The sequence below is a fragment of the Motacilla alba genome, chromosome 4 (assembly GCF_015832195.1).
Source record: "Motacilla alba alba isolate MOTALB_02 chromosome 4, Motacilla_alba_V1.0_pri, whole genome shotgun sequence".
NCBI classification, from domain to species: Eukaryota; Metazoa; Chordata; class Aves; order Passeriformes; family Motacillidae; genus Motacilla; species Motacilla alba.
In genome coordinates this window covers 24,862,658-24,885,253 of record NC_052019.1, presented here as the reverse complement: position 1 = coordinate 24,885,253, position 22,596 = coordinate 24,862,658, and the positions used below count along the sequence as shown (strand labels likewise).

The 22,596-nt window shown below is 37.0% G+C and overlaps 1 protein-coding gene across 4 annotated transcripts in view; it reads left to right on the top strand.

Moving 5' to 3' along the window:
- The window catches only part of GABRG1 (gamma-aminobutyric acid type A receptor subunit gamma1), a 54,893-nt gene that overhangs the window by 21,777 nt on the left and 10,520 nt on the right, over positions 1-22,596 (top strand). For 2 of the 4 annotated variants that reach the window (XM_038134865.1, XM_038134864.1), the window contains 5 exons: positions 3,162-3,229; positions 16,424-16,644; positions 19,413-19,495; positions 20,703-20,840; positions 20,964-21,116. In XM_038134865.1, the coding sequence (XP_037990793.1) occupies positions 3,162-3,229; positions 16,424-16,644; positions 19,413-19,495; positions 20,703-20,840; positions 20,964-21,116 (663 nt within the window). Of the gene's footprint in view, positions 1-605; positions 816-3,161; positions 3,230-16,137; positions 16,309-16,423; positions 16,645-19,412; positions 19,496-20,702; positions 20,841-20,963; positions 21,117-22,596 lie in introns of those variants that run through there. The other 2 variants (XM_038134866.1, XM_038134868.1) reach the window with 2 other exon arrangements.

The window sequence follows — 22,596 nt, the reverse complement described above, 5'->3', positions numbered from 1 at the left end:
ATAATTATTTGTGTCAGGAGATAGGTGTTTATAGAACAAGAATAGCTGATAAGAAGAGCTCTTAAGTGTAGCAAGAAGAGATATATCAAATATTAAAAACTGAAACTTGAGCCTGCAAAAATATAGGCTAAAAACTGGGCACTTTAAATATCAGGGGCAATTACTAAAATAATTTATCAATGATTGAGATAGATTTTTGTCTCTTTGATTTTTCTTATCAGGAATAAACATTTTTCAAAACTTTTAAAACCAGAAGAAATTTAGTCTAGTGAAAAAAAAGTCAGAGCAAAGTCAGGAAATCAGAAAATGAGTATTTCTCTCTAGATTTGGCTTACCAAGCAGGTTCCCTGTGTGCTTCAGCTACGTTAGAAGCTGACCTTGTGGTCAGCTGCTCCTTTGTGATCTTCTTTCTCTGTCTCCCCCTTCCTCTTGAATATGCCCTCTGTTGTTTTCTCACCTTCTTGCTTTACTCTGGCCTGCATCATACTGTCTTTCAGTTTAAATATTTAGAGTGTTCAAGCCCTTTCTCCCCTTGTATAGAGCACTGCTGCTCTGCACTTCATGGAGGACATGCTAAATAGCCTTCTTCCTACTTGTGTTTTCAGGGTTGATACCAAGCTTTAAAGTAAAATAGGAAGCAGTCCAGGTCGGAAAATCTTCTCAATTTGTTCTTCTCAAAGTATCAAGAAGGTATTTTCCTCCAGCGTTTGTCATTTTTATGAAGTGTTATCACTTCCAGTTCAAGAACACAAGAAGTATTAATTAATCCTTTTAATTCAGAACTACATTTCTCTGTACCATACAGAAGAACTAAGGTAACAAAATAAGCTTCTTCCAGTCCTCTTGAATTGAATTTCTCTCTCTGGATCATTTATGTCAATTAAAATAATTTCAACAGAGGCAGATTTTTAAACTGTTCACTGGCTCTTAATACTTGTTATAATCTTACTCAGAGCAGCATGGAAAAGGCAAAATTAACTGAGTGGCTCATTACAGGGAAGCCCTTGTGGCAGATGAAGTACTGCGTGATGAAAGTTGGAATTTCTTAAAATTGGCACAGCCCCCATTAAAAACTGTGTCACTGACACAGCTTGAAATTTAGTTGTTAATAAGGGATGCCAGTGGCTGGGATATCTATGGTGTGGTCTCATAGAAAATTTTTGATCAAGAATAATGATATTTTGAGTTATTTTAGCAATTCATTTTTGTAATAAAGCTGGCAGATGACACAAAAACTGCTGAAAAGGGAGTGGCTGCATATGCTATTTAACTCCTTCAGTATAATTGGAATTGAGAGGGGTAAAAAAGGAGGTGGAGGGGAAAGAATCCTGTGAGTTGTATTTCAATGAAGTATTCAACATTACTTGAGGAATAAGGCAAGATACACTTTGATCCACCTCCTTGTGTTCTGGTCTAGCAGTGGGGCTGCTGTTACGAAAATAGATAGGATTGCAAATAAAAGGAAGAGACTATCTGTTTGCAGAATGTGATAATGTCAAAAGGATTACGTTATACATATGACTATATACACACATGATAAACTTTTGTCTTAGTCTGATATTTCAGTCTGTGTGTATGAGTTCTTGTGTGGTCTCCCTTCCTTTATAAACTCTGCAGAAATGGAAACATTTGCAGCTCAGAATGGAAGAACAACAGAATTACAGAATATTTTGAGTTGGAAGGGACCCATAAGTATCATTGCAGGAATAACTTATTTTTTCCCCTGGAAATAAATTGGTTTCCAGAATCTGTTTAAACTTTCTCTGAAGCATGCTGGGGACAGTATGGTGATCAAGTGACTCTGTGCTCTGTGGTCATATGGAAAATCCTTTGTGCAGCCTCACTAGTGTGTATTTCTGTCAGGCTTATGTTCACACCATTGACCAGATTTGGAATCAGGGCAAATTTCCTCCCAAGTGAGCTTGGCAGGGAAAAAGTATCTTGGGATATTTAGGAAATGCATCTTGCCTGTCATTGTAACTGGAAAGGATGTCAATGTTACAGTCTTGTTTTCTGTATCTCTGTTAAAGTTTTCTGAAATTAGGTTTTTTGTTAAACTCTTGGCATGACCTAGGCTTCCTCTCCTATGAAATCAAAATGCCTTTTTGTTTGCACCTTCCCACTTTTTTATCTGCAGCTTGAAAGAGATGCTTATTTTATTGTGTCATACCATTAAAGGACTAGCAGAGCTCTGTTATTATTATCCCTCTCCATTCCATTTGGTACAAGGACATTTATTCTCTTGTGTCTCCAGCACAAACCAGAAGAAGATGCTTGGTAAAATGATGAAATGAAAATGCATTCTCTCCTCTTTCATTTGTGCCCTGTTTTTTCTGTATAAACCAGTTAGGAGGAAAAAAATGAACTATGAGAGCTTCCCATACTTCAGGTGTGCCTTTTATGGACACTCTTAGACTTTGTGTCCTTCTGAAAATGCACAGAGTAGAGAGTATATTCTGTAATGGAATACATTTTTTAAAGTTCTTGGTTTTTTGTCTGCACAGTGAGAGTGTTTTTCCTGTTTTTAAAGAAAAATAAGTTTGGGAATGTTTACCTTTTAAATAGCTTCAAATGATGAGCTATCAATTTGGTGTTTTAACCAGTGTATTAATCAAGCTGGTGAAAGAGCATTAGTAATCCCTAGGTGTGCTGTAACTTTATGACTTGAAGAAACCTGCGGTGAAAAGTTATTTTTTATCTGTTACATATTCTCAGTAGAAATTGATAGAAGGCACTTCATATTGATTCCTTGCAGCTGATAAACACATTTGTCCCAGACGTCGTGGTTTGTTGTATGAAAAAAATGTTCCAAATTTGTTTTCTTTTTAGGACTGTATTTTATGCTGGAAGAGAGTTTTGGGTTTTTTTGTTTATTTGTTTTTCCTTTCTTTACCATTTTATCTATCTTATATTGATCAAAAAGCATGGGTGGAGATTGCATTATGAACTAAAAAGTTCAAGTTGATAATTCTAAAAAGTCATATGAAATAAGAGAGCCAAGTCATCTATGATCCTTCACAAAATGCACAAACCAGAAATTTAATTATTCTGAATCTAATAAAAGATTACCAGATACTATTTTTAGTTAAATAAATTAAATTGCAACAACAATGCACAGAGTTAATTAAATATGTAATTATTATGGTTACTGTTTTGTTTAGTGAGAACTACGGTCATTGAAACAGATGTCTATGTTAACAGCATCGGTCCAGTTGACCCAATCAATATGGTAAGTTCTGATTATCAACACAAAATATTGTCTCTAGGTTGCTATGGGTTAATATAATGAAATAATTCTAATTTCATTCAAAAATATTTTTTATTCCTTACTGTGTATTCCTATGCTGTTGGATTTGATTTTAGGTTTTGCACAGGTACATTTAGTCTCTCTGTTTGAAATTGTTATAGTTTTAAAAATAGTTTTTCTTTTAAAAAAGTGAGGTCACACAGAGTATATTTTATCAGGTCCTTGTTTTAGTTTATGTTGAACATTTCCACAATATTTGTGTATATCTGGTTTATCTCTGGCCTGGTTTGACTTCCTGGAGCTACTCTTCAGAGCCTAAGAAAAATAACAATTAACACAGTATTTGACCAAAACTGTTTTCAATGAAGTGATCTATTGTTTGTTTGTTTTTCTTCAAATTCACAGAAATCAAAATTTGAATTAACTCTTTTGTCTTTCTTTTTCCATTTAGTGTTCTGTGTCCTTTTCAGAGTGTGTGTGTGTATACATGACTGGTTTCCTAGAAGTTAAAAAATACATCTCACCTAGTTTATGGTACACCTGTTGAGATCTGACCTGTCTGTTTAATACCAACACTGAGGTAACAGCACTTAAGAGGAAGTTGGGGATGTGGTATTGTCTTAGTTCTCTTAGACTGTGTTTTGTATGAAATGGTGGAGGCTTTAGAAAGGCCTTTTGGCATGACTTCTGCTCAGGACTAAGAAGGGGCCTTGCCCTCAGGTGATTTTGAGTTTACCTCCTGTACTTCCTCCCTACAGAATTGCTGACAGCATTGAATTTGCATGGCAGAGAAAAGTTTTGTTCAGAGGCTAGAGCATTCCAGTGCAAAGGGCTTTTGAGAATTTCCTGAGAGTGCAGTAATTATTATTAAGGATTATCAATTCTTATTAAGGATCTTGTGGTTTAGACATATGTCATCATGCAGGGTGAAGAACAGTGACTTTCAGGTCTAGGAAGACAAGCAAGAAAATCCATCGGTACTTAGATACTGTGGGAAAAGATGCAGGTCTGTGGCAAAGGATATTCGTTCTGGCATAATGGTCTAACCAGCTTAGGGTTGGCATTGCCTGGGGCTGTGGCAGGGAAGACCATGTCTCAGGCCAGGACTGCGTGTAATAAAATCTCTGATAGAGCATGAGAGTGACTGAGTGGGGAACATTTTCCAGCTTCCATGTCCGGTGTAAGTGGTGTCTTTGTTTTGTTTTTTTTTTGTCTCTCTTCTGCAGTCTTTCTCTTTTGCTTCTCTCTGTCTAATCCTCTTCTGAATGAATTTACTGTGGAAGCAAAGTGGGAGTATGTGTAAGGAGGATCTAGCAAGTGGTAGAGACCTCTTTTTCCAGTAACCTATGTATAAACTCTTCAGCCTGTGGCCAGTAGGTATTGCACACACTGGGACTGAACATGAGCTATGCATACAGCTTCAGTTTTCTAGTTTTAGAGAGCCAGCACATGGCTGGCTTTGCAGAATATCCCTGCAATTTCTCCCATGGCATGCTCTTGTCTCTGCAGCCACTGGGCAGTCAGACTCCAGCTATGGTTCAGCTGTGAACCATGACCTCTCATGTGCCCACAGCCTCCTTCTGCTTACTCAACACGGGGCCTGGGAGCATCAGCCATGGAACTATTGCATGTCAGTTGTTTAGGGGTCTCTCCACGTCTGTTAGAGCTGTGCTAGACCAGGGTGGTGATGTCCTTGCCATGCTGCTAGTAAAATCCAGCCATGCTAGCTTATAGTGCAAGGTAAGGATTGGCATCCTACTGAAAAGGCATATTACTTCACTAGAGTGTGGGATCCTAATAGTTAATAATGGATGTTTCTTTCCAACCTTCTGATTTCTCTTTAAAGAAAAAAAATAATGAAACATGCCACCAAAGGGTAATAAGGTAAATGTTACTAAGACATAGAACTTTAAAAACTGTTCTATGCTTTTAAAAATGGACAGAGAGCTACTTAGCAATTTAAATTACAGTCTAAAACTACTGTGGCCCTCATAAAAGGGCAATTGCTTTCACTGGGTTTGCACTTCAAGAACATGGCTTGTATGAGCACCTTACCTCAGTACAGAGATCAAACCTTTGCAAAAATAAGTAAAACAATATGCTTGAAAAGAATTTGATTAAGATTTCCCCAAAAAAAGTTTTTATTCTGGGAAACAACAGTCTCAGCAAAATAAATAACAACAAATTTTACCCTATAAGCTCCTTTATGTGAACTGTTGATTCCATTAGGAAGGCACTTTCCCTGGAGTCAATATTGTTTGAGATTTTTAACCAATAATCCAAAATTTGCTTCTATTTCAAGGGCTGTCCTTAGCCCCTAATTTGATCACTTACTAAGAGAATACATTTTCTGCGATTTTCAATCCCCATTGGATTACTCATTTGCCAGATATGTTAATTCACTCTGGCAAATGATGTTCTTTACCTATCAAGTTTGGATACAATATGGCATGATATAGAGGGTATTTTTTATGACAGTGATGCTGAAGCAGCATATCTGGGGGTATGTTTGTCTGAAAGCTTTAGAGAACATATATGAGTACTGAACATATGTGAATACTATGAGAAGAAACAGATTTGGTTTTTTTTAATTGTCTATTTTCCTGTTGATATTTGATAAACTTCCACTTTCATAACTGAGGTCTACACGTGACATGCATTGGAGTTTCTTTTTGAAGGCTGTTGTATTTTGGCTTTTACTATTTAGCAAGATCTACACACCATTTTAGATTCTATAGTCACCCCCTAATTAAGATACATTTTCCTAGAGCTTGTGATCTCTTCAGGCATCTTCATCCCGAGTAAACACTTTAAACAAGTGTCTGGATCACTAAACTATTTAGGCTTGTAATACTAAGCCTAAAGATTTTTGAATCTGTCTTTGAGAGCTAGTCTGTGCTATGTGTTGTGCAACAACCATTTAAAATGCAGCTAAATTACATGCCACATTCAGGACTAGCAGGGTATCAACCCAGCCAACATGGACTTGTGAAAGTAAGGTCCAGGTTGACCAACCAAATCTCCTTCTATGACAAACTGACCAGCTTAGTAGATGAGGGAAAGGCTGTGTTCTATCTAGACTTCAGTAAAATATTTGACACCATCTCCCACAGCATCCTCCTGGGAAAACTGGCAGCTTCCTGAATAAAAGGAAGATCATGAAGGATGCACTTTGGCCATACTTGAGAATTTATGAGGTTTCCTAAAGGTTGTGTGGATTCAGTGTGCAAGCAATGGCAATTTTTGAAAAGTCAAGTATATGCATTTTATGCAAATTGGTTTAATTCTCTTTAAAAGGGCAGGAATTCTGTGATCAGTTTGTTCAAGAAGGACAAAAGTACCAATGGGTGTTTGAATATTACCTGTTTCTTATTGTACAGGATCTTCTTTGAAAGAAGTTAGAATTATATTATTTTTCCCAATGTACATTTTTATTTCAGTTAGGGGAGATAGATTCCAATCATTGTGGTGCCTGTCAGCTCTGTAAGTGATCATGGCTAATTGGCTTACTCAGATGACTGTTTGAGATTGATGGATGCTGTTTATGTACAGCAGCTGAGAAAATGTTTTTTTTCAGTAACCTTGAGCATTGTGGGGTTTTTTTGAAATATACTTAAAAGTCAAACCAAATATTTCTGCTAGCATTTCTTATGTTACCATCTCTAGAAATTGAATAATACTTCACAAATACAATTTAATGATTGTTCTCTCTTTTTTTATTCCTCAAAAAGATTAGTTTTAATTGATTAATCTGGTTCTTGCAGTTTGATTACTGCACTTGGAAAACACCTCTAAGATTTTCAAGTTCAGGGAGAATTGGCCAAAGGCATGCAGTATTCTGCTCATACTGGGACAGCATAGCAGTTCCTTTTCAGCAGCTGGTCCCAATCCCTGTGATCAATTTGAAGGGAATGGTGAGGGGTGAGGGAAAATGCAGTTACTGTACTGAAAAATGTACGGAACAGTTATTGTGCAGAAAATACAGTTACAGTACTGTACTGTACTGACAAATGTTGCTGTAGCCTTCTGAAAACAAAGCAGAGAACAGATATCTTTTCAGTCCTGTCTTTAAACAGCATTCAGTATTTTTCCTGTTTTCAGCTGCAGTTTATCAATTGTCCCTTAATAAGTGTGAAGCCAGGAGAGGTACTGAAGGTTCCACACAAGTCACTAGGAAAATCTATGCTTTTTGCTGTAAGATATGGCCTAATTTCTATGTGCCATGTAATGGCATTGCTATGTAAGGCTGCAGTCTTCTTGTGCTGTGGTTGGTTTTTAAATCTTAGATTAGTTCATGCTTTAGGAAATACTGGTTTTGTGTTGTACCACTGCATCACTTAAGCCGCAGCTGGCATGGTTGCAGTGATGATAATAATCAATATAGTAGTAGTACTACTATTACTGCAACTACTGTTTATTTGTACTTCACACCCCTGATTTCAGCAGAGTATGCCCGCACACTGTTTGGAAATCCTGTTTGTTTTGTCTCAGATTCATAGCATTCACAGCCAGAACAATAGCCAAACTGCCTCTGAAGTACCTGAGATTTCAGACATAAGTACTCTATAGTTGCACAGGGCTAATCTGTGATTCTGTAACTTGTTAAAGAAATGGCAGGAGTGCTGAGCTGTGGATGTGGATAGGGCCAGACAACAATTCTGAAAAAGCTTCCTTTTTATCTGTGGTCTGTCTATGTGTTGTGATAAAGTCTCTTAGTTTCTTGTGTTCATAACACTTGATCCATTTAAGTGTTGATGTGAATGTATTTCTTAAAGCTCTTCCTTTGTTGCTTCTGCACAGTATGTCTTCCACCATCACCTTTTCTTCTCCTGTGCTCAGTTCCTTCTTGGAAGTTTCATGCTCAAATTTAGACACCTTTCTTTGTCAATAGCCTGCTAATCTGTGTCTCCTTTTGTCCTAAGGAGTTTGAATTCTGTTTCTGTCACTCATATTTGTTCGCAGTTGTTTTCTTAGCTCAGTATGGCTGAATCACAGCTTTAAAGCTTACAAATTTTCACCTCTTATACACTCTCAGTTACTGTGAATAATCATTAATTTATGCCATTGAGGACTGAAATCTAAAAATTTTCTATGATGTGATGAGTCTTAGAACCAGGAGTAGAGTCTCCTCAATTTTAGTCTTGCAAATTCTGAATACAAAAGGATTTTATATTTCTTTATTTTTTAACCCATCACATGAAAACTCTTGTCCAAATCCCCACTGTTATGCTAACGTATTTCTGTAACCTTTCCAGTTTCTGCTTGGCTCCACTCATATCATCTAGAGATGTCCTACAGGTAGAATTTTCCACTTTTTCTACTGACTTATCTCTTGCTCAGGTTCTTCTTTTGTCTTCTCTTTCATTGGATTTCACACATAAACTGTTTCCTTTCACTTTCAAGGTACTTCAAAACCTGTCCTCAGTGATTTCTAGTTGTTTTTTTTTTCCTCAAGAGGCCATTTCCTGCCTCAGATCTTGCTAGCTTCTGCTCCCATACTTTCAACTTTTTATATCAATTTCTCCCAAGCTGCCCTTTATGCTTGAAAGAAACTTGCTGTAAAAGTCTGCAAAGCCACTTCATTGTTTCTCATTTTGTTTCTGTTTAAACTTACTTTTCCTTTTGCTCGTTTTCCTTTTTTTCCCCCCTGTGAAGGTTACAAAATATTACAAAGAATTAAGCTCCTGTTGAGCTAAACTTGCTATCTGTAATTATGCCCCTGTTGGCTTTCCAAATCTTGCCTTTTATGTTAAATTATAGTTCCTTGCAGAAGTTGTGTATCCTGTATAAGCAATATTGAGCGCCTGCATAGTTCAGTTGTGATCTGAGATGATCTAAACCAAGAGTGATGTTAATGTGTTATATAGCACTTCATTGAGAAGGTAGAGGTATTGACTAGTGTTAAAGCTAACCTAAACAGCGCTTTACTCCTTCTTTTTACCCCAAAGCTACACAGACTGCTTGTCTGCTCTGATGTATATTTTATCAATACATCTTGTACCCTAATATCTTCTCCAAATACTTTGTCTTCTTCAGCTGCGTTGTGTCCCTTGTGTCTGCAGCTGAGATAACATCCATTTAATTTTTGTCTGTACCTCTTATATCTGTGTCAGCTATAAGATAAATATTTTGAAGAGCATTACACACCTGTTCTTTAATTCCTTATCTGTCTGTCTATATGGACATATGTTGTGCTGCATTCCAGTTGTGTGAATAATTCTGCTGGCCTAGGTTTGAGCTGGGTTTTGGAGAAGAGAGGCAGAGAGTGTGCTTTGATTGTTGCAGTAGGTTTTAACAGCTTGTTGGGTAGGGGCTGACCTCAGCAGTGGCTCTTATCACAGGGGTTTTCGTGGCTGCCTCTGCGGCTGTGCACCAGCGAAAGCTGCTCTAATTCACTGGCCCCTACAAGGGCTGCTGGCAGCATTGGTGCTGACACCACAGAACCTCCTTTTCTCTAAAAGCCAGGCAGCTACAGCTGAGTTTTTCTCCTCATGGCGTGTGCTACAGGAAGTTCAGTTTACTGACAGGAGAACGCTCTGGAAGCCCTGTCCTGCAGCAGCACCTCCAAACTGTTTACTAAGAAAGTGACCCTCCCCCTGGAAAGAGTGTTGCCTTGCTCCCTTGGCAGCAGGGCTGACTGCACTGACCAAGTAGCTATTAAGAAATGGAATATGCTTTTGCTGATAAGTGAATGCAGCTTCACTGCCTGTTGATCTTGGCTTCCATTTTTTTTTGGTTTTGCATGATTTTCAATTTCACTGAGTCTTTCACATCTGGGTGCTTGTTTAGGCCACCATGGGGAATGCATATTTAAAACATTTTTTCTTGGGCTATGTTGAAGTGTGTCATTCACAAGCATACAGTAAATGCTGATTGAGATGTTACCTTTTTGAATAACAGTGTCTCAAATGTAGATTTTTGTCCCCACAACAGGTTATGTTCTAGAGACCAGTAAGATGAGTAAGTAAGTAGAGGCTCCTCTTAGGAAGTTCTTGATGGCTATACATGCTCTTATATATTATTTATCTTGTATAGTGTAGCAGATTGGTGTTTGAAGCTGATTTCTGCCCCATCAAGTAGAAAACCAAATAGGTATACTGTATTTTGTGTGGGATCATTTTTAGGGAACCAAGCAGAGTACGAACCAAGCCACAGATAAGTCTGTTTGCAATCAGTGTTGGGATTTTTAACCGTGGCAGGAAAACCATGTACATTAAAGACCAAACAGTAAGTGTGCAGTTAGTCTTGCTTTGAAAACAGTTGCACCATACTGAATGGTGAAGTATTCCCTTTGCTTATAAAAGGAAACTACAAAACCGTGTATGCTTGAGTAATGTAAGGCTTTGCTGTTAAAGTTGCCTGTGAGTCCAGTTTTGGCTAGAGTATCTCTAATTACAGCAAGGTAAATGTAGCTGCTTACTTTAGAAAGTACAGTCAATGGAGCAGATAAATCACTATTGACAATCTCTAAGCCAAATCCTTAATCCATTTATTAATGTGTTTTTTTAATATATATGTATTTGCACATTTTTGGTGGTTGGTTTGTTTCTATTTTTGTGGGGTTTTTTTTGGTTGGGTTTTTTGGTTGTTGTTGTGGGGTTTTGTTTTGTTCTGAGCTCTCTTCTCTAGCTCTTTATTGAGTTTAGTGTTTGTTCATGAGAGCTACTAGCTGAAATATTAAATTTTCTGTTGAAAAATAAATCAAAAATTTTTATATAATTTTTGCCATGGGAATGTATTAGATTATGTATATAACTTATCTACTTCCTCCCCTTATGCTCCCTTCAAATGACCAAAATCTAAGCTGATGAAATAAAAGTGTAGATTTTGCTGAAGTGCTTTAGTTACTTTTCTAGCTAATCTTTTCACTGTTGGCAAGATTTTAATGATAATTCATAATCTACAAAACATTGAAATAAGTCTTGCCTTTGTTGTTTGCATCTGTCAATTTGCATGTTCAAAATAAGGACTAGATTAGCACAGATGCCAAATTATGATGTGAAGAGTGAGATTTTTTCCTGAATTGTGACTGTGTAGGTCTCGCTGTACTCCCTCACCTTCTGTAGCTATGATTTGCCATATTTCCGCTTAGCCTGTGCATATGTTCTCATAGCATCCTCCAGCGTGATTATCTGTACAATCATAGCAATCTGACTGATGAAAAGACTCTGGAAGCAGACACTATGCACTTCTGTTCACTGCATTTCCTGCAGCCTTCACCTCTTGCATGGCTGCAGTATCGTTAATGTAATGTTACAGGTATGTGTCAGAAGCACGGTGGTTTGTTTGATCTATTAGGTTTCACCCTATGGTCAGTAAGTTCAGATTGCTTTAGAGACCAAACTAAAATCGTTTGCTGAACCAAAATATTTTACTTTTGCTTTGGTCTCAGCCATGGAGACTAAGTTCTGAAGCCATTGCTGGCCCTGAAGCAGTTCAAAAAAATCTCTTTAAAAGGCTTTTAAAGTAACCTACTAGGGAGAGTAGCCACATTTTCAACATTTTGTTAAGAGAGGTTATACATCAAGGATAGGTTAAGTATTTTAATAAATTACTTTATAGCCCCTTACTGATGTCCAAAGAAATTTGGATGAAGGAAAAGGTAAAGGGTATGACTGTTTATTGGCACCACCCTGGGAAGATGAAAATAAATTGGCTAAAGCTTGATGCTTTATTTTGTGCTTACCTCTTGGGAAAGCATGTGGTTACTGGTTTTGTCTATGACTTTTTTTTTGTTTTTAAATTTTTTTCATCAGAATACTAAATTGGTATTTTGTATTAAATCACATCTTCTATTGTGAAAACATATAGGCTGGTAGAATGCTTTCTTTAGTTTCCCCTTTTTTTTTTTTTCCTGAAAAATTCCCTGCCTCACTGAAATTGAATTCCAGTTTAAGAAACTAGAATGCTGAACAGAATGATAAAATAACTGACTAAAGGCATATCAACTTGTTAGTTGAACTGCTTTGAGGGGCCCCATATGAAACAGATTTCAGAATGTGCCATTACAGGATCACTGAGATGCCCTTCACACAAAATTTTGAATCTGGAAGAAAAGCTGGGGTGGGTTTCTCAGCAAAGACGAAATTGTAGGAATATGTTTTTACTTATTTTTCTATAAAATTCACTAGTCATTAGCTGCAGTTTTTTAGTTCTGAGTTTGGTTTTGGGACTCTTCCTTGATTTTATGTTTCAGAAAACAGAACTAGGCCACTTTCTTCTGTTCTCAGACAAAATGTGTTGCATTTAACATAATCCAGCCAACAACTTAGCTACTTGTTACTTGTCTTCTCCACATTTTTTTTTATTGTGGAATATCAAATCAGTTGTTGAACTGTCACAAAAAAATCCAATAATTCTTTTTTTCTTTTTGCTATATTTTTTCCTATCATTTTTGATATTATATTGAAATTTGTGTGATGCAGTTTATAAAGAGAAACAAATTTATTAGATGATATCTGCCTCTCTTTCTTTCACAGCTTTCCAGTAAATAAAAAAAGCAATCCACTGACCTGTTTTGAAGTCTGACTTTAATTGAACTGCTCATGACAATGAAACATATTGAGGATTTTATTTATTCCTCTTCAGTAGCTGTTCCTGCTTTGGTTGAAGTAATTGTTTTTATATATGAAATGACTTCCACTCAGGCTATGAATCTGTTTGTCAGTAGTCACAGTTTCTGCCCTGCCTGGCCCTTTAATAGTAATCTCTGATTAATCACACTGTTCCCAGCCTTGGGAGTTTGCTATGATCTTTTAGAGAGGAATGAGATGGAGTAGGATTGAAGTTATCTGTAAATAATTAGGCAGGTGGGCACTTCATGCCAGCTGTGAAAAAAAAGTACTCAGTGATTTAATCAAATGCCAAATACGAGCCTATATGTGCCATTGTTCTTGAACCCTGTGAGGCTAAATATGAATAAGCATGCTGTGGCTGTGACTGAGAGAGCCATAGATGGATTCCACTTTATTCTGCACGGGTATTTTGCCATTAGTTTAATTTGAAAGAGAGGGTAGTAAACTAATTTTTATGGTTGCACAGTGGCATTAAACGGTGAGTTTCAGGAAAGACTAGTAGAAGTGATAGGAGTGTTAATTTTAAATTTTGTAAGAAAACAAGGAAAGCAAGATAGTTGGCTAGAAAGATTTGTTGCACGAAAAGAATATTGTATAAATCTTGTTGCTGTTGTGCTTGCTTATGCAGTAGATAGGGCTTTTATTCATCTTGTTTCAGAGATAAAATACTCTCAGAAAAGACAGTATTGTGATTTTTCTACCTAATTTTTAATAAATTTTAGGGACCCAGATTTCCTCTTCTTAAAAGGAAGTAGAAAATATTTTGGGCTAAAAATGTGATTACATGTGTGGTGCATTTTGTGAAGAACATGTGCTGCCTCAAGATGTGTTATGTACCCTCAAAGACAGAGAGGTCGTAGGGAGGCATAGATATGCTGAATAAGTAGGTACTAATGTCACCAAGGCAGGTGGTAGAAGTGGAATAAATGTTGGGTGAAATCAGAGTGCCGTCTCTAGGTCCCTGCTGAAGAGCAGGGTGAGCTGCTGCTGCTACCCACCATGAGGCCGCAAGTCCATGTCTTCCAGGTGGGATGAATGGTAGGATTATGCCTGTAGTTGGCTGATTCCAGAGGGAGAGGGAGAAGGATTTGTCTAAATGTGGAAGTGTGAGCTTATACATGGAGGACAAGTCTCTTCAGGTGTGTGACAAGATGCTGGCACTTGGATCTCATTTGACATTCAGCAAGATACTTGGAAACAAGACGTTACTAATTTTCTGATGTTAAATTATTTTGTACTGGGTTATTTTTTGAACAGTTATAAATGTATCATGAGGAATTGTTCTTGGTGGTTTTTTTTGTAGTTTTTTTTTTTTTCCAAAAGTTTTCTAAACAGCTTCTCTAATACATGCTGGTTTAATCTGAGATAGAACTATTTTTCTACTTAGTAGCTGGCACAGTGCTGCTGTTTGGAGTTAACAGGATTAAACTTGCACATTTTATACTGAAAGGCAAAAGAATACAAGCATCTGAGTCCGCTAAGGCAATTCCCTTTTTCCTTGTGCTCAAAATAATTTTCCTTTTTTATTCTAATTTATTAGGGTGGTTGGTATTCTATGACAGGCTGTGTTTTCTTTCTTGGGTGGATTTGACTATAATGACTCTGAAATTTTTTTTTCTCAAACCAGGCATTGCTACTGTGAAGTGGCTGCTAAGAGTAGCCCCTTCAAACTCAGATGGTCTTCGCTTTTCGTATATTTCATCATGTCTGTTGATTCTTCTCACTTCTTTGTTTCTTTTTCCTATTTGTATTGTAAAGGCAATGTGTAAATCTTTGTTCATTCTGTCCCATTAAAGCCCATTAAAACACTTCTCTGGTGCACTGCCTTGGGCTCTCCTTTATACTACAGCAAGGCAAATTTCATTGTCAGTTGTAACTACAAATGAGCACAGAAAGCTGAATTTTAAGGTTTAATAGTTCCAGGTTTTTCACAGTTATCTGGAATTCTGTTTACAGAAAAAGAAACAGGTCAAGGACTTGTTTTGACCTTCAGAATCTTCCTCTGATGGCAGTGAGTCTCAAGAGATATGCGAGGTTTTAGAACAAAGTCACACTAAAACTGCATTTTTATAGTATTTTTGTTCTCTCTGTCTCTCCACTGTTTGCCTCATGCATTAGTTGTTCATAACCTTTGGGAAATACTGAATTGCCAGGTGGTAATTCATCTACCGTACATCATAGAGCAAGAGGAAACCTCCCTATAGCATATCTGTTTCCTGAACTTGTACTTCTCCCATCTGGAGAGGTGGGAAAATTAAGAGAGATTAAGATAGTTCTGGAATATCTGCCTTGGTGCTTTTCAAGGATGAAGCGCCAATGTCTCAAACTTTCCTAAGAGATGGGTGGTATCAGTTGCTAAAACCAGTGAGGAATCTGTAACTTATACGGTTGGCTGCTGTGATTGCTTAAAAGGAAAATGAACCAAAAAAAATCCCCTCCTATCAATGAAGCCTTCAGCTTTTATATAAAAACAGAATTGATTAAATGCACTATGCAGTTTACCAAGTAAACCAGTACTAGCCCCTTTGGTTCAAGCAAGAGTGTGAACTGTGTCTCTTCCTTGCTTTTGCCTGTCCATCCAACCCATAACTGAGAGGTGAACAGCCAACACCAAGTGTTTCAGCTTGGTCTCCAGCTTGGACTCTCCCTGCAGGGGAGCTGCTCAGCTGCTCATTGAAGCCCTCATGGGGGCAGCTGTGCAGGAAAGATCACATCTGCCATTGGGATGTTGCCATTAAGATCAGAGCATGGTCTAGAGCTCTGACCACACGGAGAGCTGCTGATTCACCCTTTGTCTGAAGTGCAGAAACAACTGCCTGGATTCTTCAAAAAGAATTCTTTTATGCATCTGTATTGATATTCCTCTCCAGTTTTACTGTGTCAAGAATTATTTCATAAGATGAGGTTACCTTTTATCTGCTTATTTTGTTTTTCACCTTTCTTTTCTGGCCATAAGTCTACAGAGGAATTTGATTTTCTATTACAGAAGGAGCTTCCTTGAGGCTTTTACAAGTAAAATGGAATTTCTTTAGGGAAATTTTCTTCTTGATTATGATTATGTATACATTTGTGGGTATCTTGGTAGGTATACAAGGCAGATGGTAACAGATAGTTCTGCAAACTGCCATGTTTAATTTCCACATATTCATGAATTCATCATAATCTGAAATTTCTTGAAAAATGTTAAATCATGTGTTGAAAAGTTTGGGGGAAAACATAGAAAGCTTGCTTTATTTGGTTCTTAAAAATATAGAACATCTGTCTTAACATAGTCTAACCCTGAAGTACTAAGGTTGCCCTTAAATTTCTGTCCAGGGCCCCCAGAGGTGATTGCACTGTGCGGGAACCTCCAAGTTACACTCCCATCACATATCTTCTTCCTGAAGTAATCAGTGTGTGTCAGGGGAGAGGAGGTAGCGACAGAAGGCTGTGTTCATCTTTTGTCTCTCATTCTGGGTTCACTGGCTGCTGTCTGCTATGCAAATGGTAATACAAAAGAGAATAGAGAAAGTGGCTTCGGATTTATATATGAGTCAAAAACCAGTTGGCTTGCAGACGTTGGTAAACGTAAACATAGATATGGTTGTTTCTCTGTTTTTAGGAATACACTATAGATATAATTTTTGCCCAGACTTGGTATGACAGTCGTCTAAAATTTAACAGCTCAATGAAGGTGCTTATGCTTAATAGCAACATGGTTGGAAAAATCTGGATTCCAGACACTTTCTTCCGGAACTCAAGGAAATCTGATGCTCACTGGATTACAACTCCAAATCGTTTGCTTCGAATCTGGAGTGATGGAAGAGTACTGTACACTCTAAGGTGGGTTTTTATTATTTGGGTAGAAAAATAACCAAAACCCTGGTATGACCAAAAATATGAAAATAATGAATATTAATCAAATTCCTGGCATCTCTTTTGTTATGGACCATAGGAATTTGCAAGGAATTGATTAAATAAGAGAATAAAAAAGATAATTCAATTATGAAAAAGATTAAAATTTGTAGTATTGAAATATAATGCAGAGATGATTGCCTAAGGACAACTGAAGGCGATAGCAAATTTTGGTCTCATTTAGGTCCAGGCAAGATTTAATAAAAGGATGCTATATAGTATATAGCATCGTGGTGGTCTGTCACTAATATATTGCAGATAAATTATTTTTGGTCAAAATACTTCATAATCTAATTTCCACCAAATTATATTCTGTAAGTAAAACATTAAATGCTTCAAATAATAAAAACTGTAAGAAGTTTGATTAAAGCTAAGGCCCCAGTTCTGCATGTACTTCTTAACATATTTAAACTTGTAAGCTATTAAAATCAACAGATCTGTTCATCCAAAATAGGCATAAACAAACATGTTGGTGATAATTCTCCTTGGCAAATGGGAGATGGCGTGTGCTGCTTTTAAGCTTAAGGCTATCTGTAGTGATTTTTGAGTCACTTTTCAAACAGTTCTTGAAAGGCTGTAGTCTACAGAAAGTATTTTAGGGTCATGTCTGTCATATTTTCTAAATATGCTGAACAAATCGTGTAATAAGTCAGGAGCTGATCAAGAAGTAGTCCATGCAGACGATGCCATAAACATGATTTTGCTTTTAAGAGTTTATTTATTTGTTTATTTATTTATTTATTTAAAACAAAAAGTGGCACTTTTACTTACTTTCTTCTCAATCATTTATGCTGTGTTCAAATGCAGTATATGTTGTATGAACGATGGATAAATTTCTCATGTAACAAATTTAAGAAGAATTAAAGTGCTTTACAAGGATTCTCTTCACTGAATTTTTTTCTTAGTATGCATCATTTGAGAGCATACAGACATCTCTGAAGAGCACTTTTTAAATGGTTTATTATGCCAGTTGGTGTTTGTAAAAGTCTCTAGAGAGCCCCTTCCATAGACAGGCTAACTTTTTGTTCTTTTTCTAATTAGCAATTGTAGAGTCATACTTGGACTTTACCCTTCCATTGTCCATTCATTTTCAATGAAAAAATTCTTCTAAAGAGATTCAAAGTAACAGAAGGAAATAAATATGAGCAAAAAATCATGTGAGCCCTTACAGAGCAATAGGTTAGAATTACTGTGTCAGAGTATGAGAAATGAAGTGCAGTGAGCTGGTAACAGAACAGCAGAACAGGTTTCCAGCCTGCACTGCAACACACAGACATCTGTTTGGGTGAAAATATGGCCTGAATTTGACCTAAGGTAAAATAACATTTGAGAGGTTCATATCTGGCTTATTGAAGGAACAATAATATGATCTGACAGTGTTCCTGGTTCGTGGGCTCTCCTGTGTCACCACTTTCTCCTTGTTGGTAATTCAGGGGCAGACATGGTGAAAATGTTAACCAGCCTTACTGAATCTCCTGTTGGGTGGTCCATGGTCTGTCCATTGCACCATCAGTGATTCCAGATCAAGTTGTGGTGCTTTTAACATAAGGCTCATTTTCTTTTTCTTTGAGTGTTTAACTATCCAAAAATTGAAAACGGAAAGTAAAGACAATAAATGCATAGATCATAGTTGACAAATTTGAAAAGCATCTCCATAGTGATGCAAGTATTCTGCTTGAAAGTCTGGGGAAGGGTCTTTCTTCCTCTCTCCCACAGTGTATGCTAAGAAATGCACTTTTCCTTATGAACCTTTGGTCAGGTCACAGTGGCAGTTTGTGTAGAATAAATACTTTGTTCAGAGACTTACAAAACTATCTGTCTGCATCTCTCAGAGTCTTTTCCTATCTCTTGTCTAATATATAAGCATTGCACACAGTCAAGTATGCGACCATCATGGCAATTTTTAAAGTTGATTTTAGAAGAATTCCGCCTTTCTATACAGTGTTGCCAACAAAGGAGGAGGTATTTTAAATGCAAAGAAGTCAGTTTGAAGTCTAGCCCCTTACTTTGGCTTACTAGTAAAAGGTAGCAGAACTGGATTTTGCACTTATTGCTTGAAGTCCTGTGGAAATCTGTGATAGCATTTTCAAGAGCAGAGAGTGATCTAGTTCAGACAATTATGAGTCCTAAACCAGTTCTAAAATGTTTGTAAGTTGTGAATTATTTGAATGCCTTAGACTTTAAATAGGTAGAAACATAGTTTGCTTTTTCCTATCCAAATACTGTTTTCACCAGAACTGCTTCCATAAGTGTAGAGCAAGTCCAGTGTGCCCCATGCTTTTTCTCTTAAGTAAAGCCACCAGATACAATGATGCAATTTGACTGGATAAATGTGTTCTACAGAAACTTCCTTTTTGTGCTCTCATGACCTCCTTTCCTTCCCCTGTCTTCAGACCCTAATTTTTATTCCCTATTTCTGGTAGAGCTGAGAGATGCCCCCGAATCAATTGAAATTTTGGAAATGGCTTGAAATACCAATTGAAACAACACAGATCCTCAAGTTGCATACAATAATAATTCCTCTTTTATTCTTTGATGCTAATGCTGGATGTTTTTTTTCTGATTCACAGGAGGCTAATCGTAATATCCATTAATTGGCAAAATTTTTTTCTGTGCATGTTCTTTACTATGTAGTATGAAGTGCCTGAATTCTTGAATATAACCTATTTTCTTTTTCCCCTTCCTTTTCTAATTAGGTTGACAATTAATGCTGAGTGTTATCTTCAGCTTCATAATTTTCCTATGGATGAGCACTCCTGTCCTCTGGAGTTTTCAAGCTGTACGTGGTAAAAACATCTTTTTGTCCTCTTTACATTCAGGCTTTAAATTTACTTAAATTTTGGCATTGGGAGAGCAAATGTTTACTTTTTAAAGCCTTGCGGCAAAAGAAAGAACTTACCATTCATGTTTTGACTAGATTTAGTGCATTATTTAATACACTAATGAATGATTTGAATCACAAGTAATTTTTGCAACTTTAAAAATAGTCATTTTGCTTACGGGTCTAATACAGTGCCTATTCCAGATAATGGAAATGAACTGTCCTGGAAAAAACCTTTGTTTTCTTATGCCTGCAAGACTTGACAGCTTTGAATTAGTTCCATATGGTATATTTAAAAGGAAGAATATATCTTCTTCAACTTGCTCCTGTAAATGCTGAATCAGTAGAAGAAGTAGTTTTCCTTTCAGTGGGACTTAGTTTATATGAGCAAAACCACAACCTTCAGGCTCTTTTTTGATGCAAACTATGTTAAAAAAAAAAAAAAAAAAAAAGAAAATCCTAGGGAATTGTGCTGTTGTAATCATACAATCATTGAGGCTGGAGAAAAACTCCTATCATCAAGTCCAACCTATGGCTGAACACCAACTTCTCAACTAAACCACAGCATGAAGTGCCATGTCCAGTCGTTTATTGAGCGCCTCCAGGGATGGTGACTCCACCATCTCCCTGGGCAGCCCATTCCAATGCTTCTCAACCTTTCAGTGAAGAAATTCTTCTTGATATCCAGCCTGAGCCTCCCATGATTCAGACATGAGGCCATGTCCTCTCACCCTGTTTCTGGCTGCATGGGAGAAGAGGCCAGCTCCCATCTTGCTACAGCCTGCTTTCAGGCGGTTTTCAAATCATGTACTAAGAAGTGTACTTTTAAGCACTTTCTGATCATTTAATGATAATGTAATGACTTTTATATTTTAATAGTGATGGTTCTGAGCCAGTTTTTATTACTGGAGTTTGAGAATACTGTGTAGATATTTTCTAAACATTTGTATTTGCACATTTTTTGATTGATTGTACATTTACCTAGGCTTAAAATTGAGGCCATTTATTTTGTAGTTAAATTTTAAGTGTAGCAAAAGGACTATAGATGGTCTCAGATCCACTTTATATACAGCCCTGGTTTAGTTCATAAGTAACTTCAGAGATCAGAAAACATGCTTTGTTACATTCTATGGCTAAATGTTTGATTTTTTTTGTTTGATTCTAGATGGCTATCCCAGAAATGAAATTGAATACAAATGGAAGAAAACCTCTGTTGAAGTGGCAGATCCAAAATACTGGAGATTGTATCAGTTTGCATTTGTAGGGTTACGAAATACAACTGAAATTTCTCATACCTTGTCTGGTAAGGCAAAGTGTTGAGTTTTATTTTGTGCAATATCTATTTAGATCAAGACTAATATATGAAGATACAACCGAAAACCATATTATAGTTCATGTAAATATTTTTATTATTTTTTATTTTTAGGTGATTATATTATTATGACAATATTCTTTGATCTCAGCAGACGTATGGGATATTTTACTATTCAGACATACATTCCTTGTATACTCACAGTTGTTCTTTCATGGGTGTCATTTTGGATCAATAAGGATGCAGTTCCTGCAAGGACTTCTCTGGGTAAGAATGCCTTTTTTTAGCCTTGAAGGATCTGGTACTCCCAAATAAAACAAATGGGCAGCAGGGAGTAAATTAACCACAATTTATTCCCCTTCAGCTTATGACCATTGGTCATTCTCTCTTTTGAACTGCAACATTGGGAGTAGGAGAATCCTGCTGTAGTTGCATGGCAGAGTTTAAGGAAGCAAAGCTGAGCATGGAAATCCTGATCCAAGTTTGTTGGTCTGCTGTTGTTCACATAAATATGTTTTTTCTTCTTTATGTTTTTTTTATCATCTCCAGGGACTGTCATGTGGCAATTATTAGTCTGACACTTAGCATCATGGAACAAATGAAGTCATTACTACATGACCAAAAATGGAGAAAATCTGGTTTAGTTTTTTGTTGGGTTTTTTGTGTTGTTGGCATTGGTTTTTTGGTTGGTTTTTGTTTGTTTGTTTTGGGGAGTTGTTTGGTTTTATTTGTTTGGGTTTTTTAATAGAATGATTCAATTATTCTTTTAGACCCAGGATAGGACAGAAAATTTGCAACCAAAGTTGCACTTCAAGAAGTTAAGCCTGTAATTCACAAAACCTCCTGCTTTTACTACATACAGTTCTGAAGTGTGTTGCAAGTTCTAATATAAAGATAATTGTCTTTTAGTGTCATCTTGGTTGACTGTTTAGCACATCATCGTCTGCTAAGTTTGACTGGTTAGGACTCCTGTGCTGCCTTGGAGAAAAGTTGTAGTCCCCACATAAAGCCTGATAAGCAGGTACACAGAGTGCACAGGACACAGCTTCGAGCTTAGCAGGGACAGATGCTTATAGTAGAACTAGTGACAGCAGTCTGACCTGTTCTGGGGGAAAGGTCAAGAGCTGAGAGTTGTATCTGAGGAAGTTATAGCTGTGAGTTAATTTTCCTCATCAGCTGTACTGCTGTGAACACACCATTCTCACCCTACAAGATCATTTGCTGCCAGAAGCATGAGCCCACACTTTAATTCCCTGCCTTTCCCACTGAAACTGGACCACCAGCAAGCCTGCTAGGTTAATGAGTCAAGAGGGAAAGTAAGCAAGAAGAAGCATGAATCAGTAGCCTGATGAAAAGGTAAGGGAAGAAAATCTCAGTCTTGGACCCTGACTTTATGTTATTTGAAAGTGCTGCAAAATTTAGTGAAGAGACTCTAAAGTCTCAAGTAAGTAAGTGAACATTACTTTGGATAGTTTCAGACCTTGATGTAGAAATCTCATCAGATTTCTTTGTCTGACTAATCATTGAACATCATTGTGGTTCTGCCTAGTTACATTACAATAGTTATAACGGGAAGAAGAGGTTCTATTGGTATACTTCTAGTTCTGTATATCCTTTTTTATTTTTTTTACAAAGTACTTTTTATATGCCATGAACCTGGAACTCTGTCCTTGATGTCACGGTTAAGCTGAAGTTTTCAAGCTCTCACTTCAGCAGTACTAGTCTTCATCTACTCGAGGTGGAATAC